This window comes from Python bivittatus, unplaced genomic scaffold (assembly GCF_059951505.1).
Source record: "Python bivittatus isolate LINGU-HERP-01145 unplaced genomic scaffold, Pbiv_v1 ctg000080_np1212, whole genome shotgun sequence".
In the NCBI taxonomy this organism is placed as follows: Eukaryota; Metazoa; Chordata; class Lepidosauria; order Squamata; family Pythonidae; genus Python; species Python bivittatus.
The window spans coordinates 52,371,063-52,379,587 of NW_028277035.1; the positions used below are offsets into that span (position 1 = coordinate 52,371,063).

General features: G+C 41.0%; 1 protein-coding gene across 1 annotated transcript in view; it reads right to left on the bottom strand.

The window, feature by feature from the left end:
- Nucleotides 1-6,982, bottom strand: part of RFT1 (RFT1 glycolipid translocator homolog) — a 45,135-nt gene extending 38,153 nt beyond the window's left edge. The window contains exons 1-2 of the mRNA XM_007432757.4: nucleotides 6,550-6,982; nucleotides 411-496 (exon numbers count right to left, since the gene is read on the bottom strand). Of these exons, the coding sequence (XP_007432819.1) occupies nucleotides 411-496; nucleotides 6,550-6,648 (185 nt within the window). The 5' untranslated portion in view covers nucleotides 6,649-6,982. The remainder of the gene's footprint in view (nucleotides 1-410; nucleotides 497-6,549) is intronic.
- Nucleotides 6,983-8,525: the final 1,543 nt, after the last annotated feature.

Genomic DNA, 8,525 nt, shown 5'->3' on the forward strand with positions numbered 1-8,525 from the left:
AAACTGGTAAATTTGGCAATACATGGTATACAGTTAAACCCAGTATATTTTACATTTTGAAATAATGCAAACCTGTCATTTCAAGAAACACTCAGAGCTACTGAATATCTATTAAAATCAGAAATGACTTTGCCAACATAGCATTTTCAAAAGCCACTAGATATTTACATAATTTAGAGGAAAAGGCATTTATTCAAGAAACTAAATCACAAACTCAAATTTGCATTTAGACATCACTGCAGACATTGATCCATCCATACAATTCAAAATGTCTCCTTGCAGGAACCTGCCAAGTAGCAGAAAGTTAAGTAATTTACCCAAATTCATTCCAAACAGAAAATAGAGATAAAACTATTATAATTTGGAACCATTAATATTTCATTTTTAATAAAATGACTATGATTTATTACCTTACATTCACAAGACCAATTATTTCTTTTGATACATAACGTAAAGTAAAAGCATTTAAGCCAAACGTAATTAGCCGGAATAGCACCTGTAAAAAGAAATGTGAAATTAATCAAACATTAACTTTCAGGCTGTAAATGAATTCAGATTTCAAGAAACATTTATTTATTTAGATTGATGTCCTACCTTTTGTTCAGGAGTTCTCATCTTAACACTATGATCTTATCTCCACTAAATAATAGTAATCCCCTTGAATTCAATGTGTCATCACTCAACAGATATGTAGGATTACTTTGCTTGTTCGAATACTTGAAGTTGGATACTCCAGAAACGCTGCCTATAAACTTTTGCCACAAACTCAGTAATAATTCTATAGATACTTATTTTTATTTCATTGATTACATACATGAGAGCAAGCCCTTATAAGAGATTAAGCCCAAACTACTGTTCTCTCACTTTTAGATCCAATCACAGCCATGGCATATGAAACACTTGGAATACATTTAGAATTTATATTAGTTTGATTTGCAATATAACTAGCATTCATTATAAAATAAAAACATTATACAAGCTAATAATATTATTAAACCTTACAGGCACAGAAAAGAAGAATCCTACGGAATGGTAAAACCTGAGCAGAATGAAACAGTTTTTAAAAAAGGCATCAGCATTATTGCCAATTTTTACATAAGATTCTATATATGAAGATGGAAAATAATTACACGATATTGTAATTATAGCTTGGCTCTAACGGTCCTTAATTAATTGCCATACAGCTACTAAACTATGCCCTTCGTTTGAAGCTAATGCTTAACCTAATACATAGGGCAATGCTTGTAGCCTTTGCAGGATGATCATCAGTTGTTTAAAGTACAAATAATATTTTCAATCCTGAGTCTGCCTCTACTCAAAGAATTCTTCTGCATAACAGGTTCTTTGCTTCCTGGTTTAGCACTACAGAATACAGGCAGCAGTGCAGCAGTTGTTTTAGGAAAACACAAGTGTCTTTTCTCTTGATTTACTTATTCTGAACATGGAAACTCAACAATGTAGCTGCAAGACTATTATAAGCACAAAAATGGAAAGACTCTGAAATATCCACAATGGAGGAATGGTTGGTGGTGACAGAAGTAGCAGAGATGGCAAAATTAATTTGATTAGAGAAAAATTAACAACCACATTTATCAGTGACTGGAAACCCCTTATGGACTTTTTGCTGAAAAAAAGAGAAAAATGAACTTTGATTTATGGGTTTAAACATGAGAAAGGGTAGCTTATGGAAAGAAGGAAATTATGATGTAACCTTAGAGGGGGTAAAATATAAATGCATTTATAACTGATGTCAAAAAGATCAGATGCTGCTTCTTTATAATCTTTTTTTCTTTTCTTTTCTTTTCTTTCTTACTTATCTACTACTTTTCCTTATTTTCTTGGTTTCTTTTCTAATATTTGTACTGTGTGTGTGTGTGTGTAAACTTAATAATGTACTACCTATGTGCATCTCTTGTACAGCTAAATTAATTTTGACATTAAATGAATCACTAGGAAGAACATCAGGGAAAATGTCTAGCCTCTGAATGCATGTATCTCCAGATCCCCATATGCTACCTATCTCATTGTCAACTGTGCATAAAATAGTAACATGAGAGCATAAGAATTGTATCCATTTATCTGAAATGAGAACCATCTGATTCTTTGCATGGAATTGAAGATGAAATAAATTACCTATTTAATCTGAGAAATAGAGAAAACAAGAGCATAAGAAGAGATGACAGGATTAGCTTTAAATCCAATGGTAAGTATTCATTAAAAGAATATGATGCTGATAAGCTATTCTCTCTTAGGCATTTGTTCTTTGTTAGGCTTAGGCTTTACGTATTCTGCCACTTGCCACAACTGTCTTAAAATAACTGAATCCACAAGTAGTTTTTATGAATTACTTTCTTTGATTAAATGCTGGGAATTTCTGGGAAATGTTGGGAAAGCAATGCACAGATCCCTTATGTACAATATATCTCCTTTATGAAAAATATGCAGAAAACCACAAAACTGATGCCAAAATTACCATGGTCATTCTGCACTGTTTGTACCTGTGCTAGAAATCATAACTGGAGATAGAACTACCATCAAAACTTTGGAAGTTGGTAGTCCATAAATGTTTAAATAAAGTGCTTTTTAAATAACAAAACTATGTGTATTTTCAAGCAATAATATCAGGACAACAGAAGCAAATTCCATTTTTTCTTAGTTGTGATAATAACATAATTTGAGATTAAAATACAAAACTGAACATGTTGGGGAGGGGTATTCACTTTCTGTGCTTTATAGATTCACTCACAAAAATATAGTAGATAAGGAGAGAAGATAAACATTAATTGTATAGTTCACAACTTAAGTAATGTACATGATAGTCAAAAGACCATAATCTCCAGGGTCTTAACTTGGTGCAGCTGACAGAGCAGAAGAATGTGAGTTCAAAGGAGCAATTTTGTATTGTTCTAACTATCAGATCAACCTTTCCCTTTGTTTTGTACTCCTGGTTTTGAAGGTACTTGGCTCTATAAACAGCTACTAGAACACAGCCTGTCACACCAAGGAATTCTCTTAAGGCTAATGGGCATCATGGTGGGTGCTGGCTAATGCCAGAGTTGGAAGCAGGAAATGTTTCTTTTAAAAAATTAAACACAGATACTATTATGGAACACTTTCACTGAGTGAGCAACCAGGGAGAGCAACCAGGAACTTGGCAGAGGAACTCAACTGAGAGAAAAGAGGAAGAAGAAAGCAGAGGAGGAAGAGGAAGGAAGAACAAAAGAGGAGGAGAGGCCACTGACAGATTGCTACTGTTCCTTGAGTGCTGCTGACTGCCCCAAGTGTGATTGGAACATAGTTTGCCACTGACCCAGCTGAAACAACTTCAGAGGACATATAAGGAAGCCAGGAATTTAGCAGGGGAAGTTTTTACTGTTTCTCAGAGAAATAGGGAGACAGAGCAAATTGTTCTCATCATCTGCATGTTTATTTCCCTTCCTGAAGATAACAAGACCTACACTTGCTACAAGTGCAGTGTAACTGCCCTCCTGGAAGAGAAAACAAAGGAGTTAGAGGCAGAAATGTCCACCCCTCCAACTTATCAGGGAAGAGTGGCATTTTTGAACTGAGCACAGGAAATGCTTATGGAGAGACAACAGCATCAAGAAGCCTCCCAGAAGATAAACAAAGCCAAATAGAAGAACTGACAAGAAAAACTCTTATGTTCTGGAGGTTTGGAATAAATTCCACAATGAGGAATCTATTCTCACTGTTGATGAGGTTTCTGGATCCTGGATGAGGAACAGCTGCAGTGAACCTCAGAGACTGCCCTGAAGAGGACAAGACCTGAGAAATTTTTGGAACCCTGAAGTCTTGCCCAGGTTGGTTTTCCAATAGATGTGCAGGTAGTTACAATTTCCAGTTATTTTTATATCTGTTCATCCTGAAAATTCTATAATCTGGCCTGGGGGGGCGTTATCTCTCCTGCCAGGTTTGGCGATCTATAGTACACTCTCCACACAACAGAAAGCACTACCTGTCACCAAATCTTGTCAGTCTTTCTGTCATATATCAAATGTGTGACAGAGAGAGGGAGCACACAACTCTTGATAGGCTCTCTGGTGAACAGATTGCTGCTTCAGTCCCTTTAAGTAGGAAGTCTCCTGTCACTACCACCCATTGCTTTCCTGACTCTTTTGGCAAGGAGACTGACTCTTCTAGATTTGATCCCAATAGGGAGAACGTGTTGAAGACCTAAGAGCAATGGGAACTTTGGGAGGAACAACTATGCCATGTTGGGTTCAAGATGCTACAGGAAAAGAAACTGGCACCGAGTTTGCCATGCACATTACATTTCAGGATAGCTAATTTCCACAAGCTTAGAGAAATATTAGGAGGGATCCATGGAGAGATCCTTAAGTCAAAGTAAATGCAGGAAAGTTGGAAATTTCTCCAAGTTAAGATACAGGAAGCACATCATTCCAATGAAAATACATATGGGGGGGGAGGCATCTTAACAAACCAGAAAGGTAGCATAGGGAGTTTTCAACTAACAGTTTAAAGGGGCATGTATAGGAAATGTAAGATGGTGTAATCACCAAGAAGGTGTACAGCATGTAGCTAATATCTGCGGAAAATAAGTAAGAAAAGCTAAATTACAAAAGAATGTTTGGCTTACAGCATTAGTAAAAGGAATTAAAAAACAACAACAACCAGAAAGATCCACCGCTAGATTGTGCACTACTAGATAATAGTGACAGGGAATGGGCAGAGCTTCTCAACCCCTACTTTGATATGGCCTTCTCCCCAAAGGTAGCTGTGTTCAGATGAACCTAAGCAGAACAACTGACCCAAGGAGAGAGTAGCAACCCAAGGTAAGTAAAGTTAAGGCTAAGTACTAACTGGCTACTATGAATGGGTTAAATTTCGAAGAGCAGATTAATTACAAAAACCTTGAGGGAGCTTGCTGATGTCATTTTGGAGCCCCTTTCTGTGATCAATGAAAAATCATGCAGGATGAGCATAGTGCCAGAGAAGGTGTTGCTCCTATATTCAAAAAGTGGGGGGAGAAGGACCCAGGTAACAATATACATCTATCAGTTTGATGTCAATACTGAATAAAACTCTGGAACAGATTATGAAGCAGTCAATTTTTGAGCATTTAAAAATAATGCATTCCTCAGCAGGAGCCAGCATGGGTTTCTTAAAAATAAATCATGCCAAATTAACCTCCTCTTTTGGTGAAGTTACCAGTTTAGTTAACCAAAGAAATGTCATAGAAATAGGATAGCTTGACTTCTGTAAAGCATTCACTAAAGACTCCCATGAGATTCTAGTACAGCAGATGACAAAATATGGGCTTAACTATGCTACCATTAGATAGAAACAGAGCTAACTGGATAATATCCAACAGTAGTTGAATATCCAGCAAGTGAATGTCAATGGTTCCATGTCACACTGGAGGAAAGTGACATACCAAAGGGCTCTGTTCTAGGCCCTGTCCTGTCCAATGTATTAACAAGTGATTTGGATCGCAGATCAAGTAATATGATTATCAAACCTGCAGATAATACAGAGATGAGGGAAAACCAAGCACCAGAGGACAGTATCAAGATTCAGGAGAATGATGACAAGCTGGGACAACAGGCAGAAACCAGCAAGATGAATTTCAACAGAAAAACAAATGCAGAACAGCTGAACAGAAATAAAGAAAAAAAAATCAAAGGCATGACTTTAGTGTGTGCAGGAGAGAACATACAGGCCAGCAGCACAGACAAAAAGGAGTTGGTGTCTTGATGGATCTCAGGCAGAGCATGAGCCAGGATGCATTTTAGGAAGGATACTGAAAACTGGAGTGTGGAGAGTGACTATGATGTTAAGGGCTCTGGAACAGCTGGAAGTGCTGGATATGTTTATCCTGGAGAAGACTCTGGGATAGCATGATAGTAACTGAAGGGCTGCCCTGTAGAAGACAGGGCAGAACTATTCAGAGTTGTTCCAGGACACAAGACAAGAAACACTGGGTTTAAATTGCAAAGTAGATTTCAGCTGAACATCGAGAAAAATTCTTAAAGAGCTGTTCAGCAACGGAACAGACTGCCCTATGAGGTGGTGGACTCTCCTTTGCTGGCCATGTTTAACAGAGGAATGGACAGCCATCTGTCTGGGATGCTGGAGCAATGGATTCCTGCAGCCGGAAGGAGGCTGCAGGAGGCCATCTCTAAAATCCTTTCCAGCCTTTGGACTCTTACGATTCGTGGGCCACAGACCACCCCAGAACTTGAGGGAGAGACTTGTGGCCTTCCATAACGCATGCCATGATCAACTAATTAGTTTCTGAAGCACCGCACATCTCCACCGATTTTTGCCTACTGAAGTCACTTTGCCTCCCGGCTCCGCCGGCTGCTTATTGCCGCGTCTGCGGCGCCCAGGACACGTTAGGCTCTTCTCCACTTAAGCGGGAGCCTGAGGTCCACCATCTCTCCCAGAAATAAGCCACCTCGAGAAAGGACAGGCCGGCAGTCAGGAGGAGAGGCGGAAAGGAAGCGAAAGGCGGCTGCCGCGTGCCCTCCGGCCTCCATCCCCGCCTTCCCGCCTTCTGGCGGGTACCTGCAAGAGGGCGCTGGAGGAGGCCAGCCGGGCGGTATCCCGGAGCACGTCCTGGGAGCCCATCTTCCCCGGCGCTGTCCCGCCGTCCTCCGCGCCCATGCACAGCGACTCCCCGCGCAAGCCCCTCCGACTCTTCCCTTCCCTTGCTGCCGGCAAGCGCGGCTTCGTCAGAGGGAAAGCGGGCGATGGCTCCTCCCCGTCGCGCTCGGATCCCGTCAGCCGGAGAGGGGAGGAAGAGCAGCGGAGGCGGCTCAGGCCTGCCCCGGCGCTCGCACGACCTGGTCCTTCGACGAGCCGTCGATGCTGTCGCGCTGTCCTTGCTTTTTTTCCTCCCGCGCCTGCAAAGCCGCACGTGGCGAACCGAGACCCCACCTGGGAAGGCTCGTGACGCGGCAGGCGCCCCTTGTCTGACCGGCCGACTGCGCGGGTGTGTTTTGGGGCGTTGTTTGCCGCGGTAAGGCGGAGGGAAGCTGGTTCCCAAGTCCTCCCTGCGGCCAGGAGTTAGGCGTGCGCTGGGAGTCGAGATCTGGGACCTGGGATGGATTTGCATCCCCACTCGGCTTGGGACCGCCGATGTCTTTCCAGCGGAGGGCTTCTTTGAAATGCTCTGTAAGCCTAAACGTGCCAAGATTTAATCTTGTGCACGGCAGCGGCTTAAACCAAAACTGAGGTTTGATTACATGAGTGTTTATGCACATACAGCGTGTGCATCCCTCCCCCCCAACATCGTATCGTTTGCTTTGCCGAAGAAACTCCTCGCTGGCGGAATGCCTCAGCAGCTTTGATTGGATTCGGTCCACGCTCAGGGCACCGATTTTGGCTCAAAAGGTTTCTAGCAAGATACTGACGCATAACAAATCTCTGCCCTTCAGAGCTTTTGGTACTGCAAATTGTATAGCCGTGGCATTTGGGAAGTTTCATTTGGGGCAAGTGGTCTGAAGCAGGCGATCTTCTTTCCTGAACAGCTCTACTGTGTGTTCTTCTGTCTAGGAACAGCTCTGTGACAAAATAATCTTTGGGCCCCTCCAGATCAACTGTCGGTATCACACCCTTCCAGACATTCATATCAATCTAGTGCTAAATGTAATCTCACCACCTGTAATTACTATGGATATGAATTAAAAAGTGAATCTTTCATCACTGAACCATTTTCCCTTTGAATTTGGTAACTGATACAACACTCTCAACTGCATAGGGAAAAAAAGGAAGCTTGACTGAATTCATTAACATGCTAAGCCAAAACCAAATAAATCATATTATAGCTTAGCCCAGTACATGAACTGGGCCTGCTTTCTGTCTCAGTGGGGCTGATTTGTCCCTTTCAATGGTATAGCCTCTGAATAAGGGAGAAGCTGATAATGACAAATGGAATAGAAAATTGGCTGTATTCCCATGATGTGCTAAGCTACTGTAAAGATTAAACAACTGCAATGCTACTGACTTAATTTCTAATGCATATGCCCATTACACTAAGCCTTGATTTCAAATTGTGGTTTCAAAAAGTGCTAGATGCTCACAAGTCTTAATTATTGAACCATATGCACAATTGGGCTGCGGCTAAAATGACAGTGTACACTCATTAACCCTTTATTGTGACTTTATCTGTTGTGCAATCACAACTATAGGCTGCTTTTCTACACTGCTAAGTCACAAAATGGTTTGATTTGGTTTAGCTTGTGTAAACCCAGATACTGCAACTTGTGAAGTTGGTTTAGTATGTTGTGAAAATATATGTGTGGTCTACTCAATAAATATGGTTAAACTGTAGCTTAGGATACCGTGTGACCCCCAATTAAGTAACTGACATCAGCATACAGAACAAACTATGATGACAAAAAATTATGAAACGTGTATTGCAACATTACAGTGCAAACCCCAACCTTTTGTAGTTGTGTCCCAGTATCAAATGAAAGGACATAACTCTCATAGTTTGGATTGTGATTATGAGTTGTACATCACAATGTGTCTTTGAAATT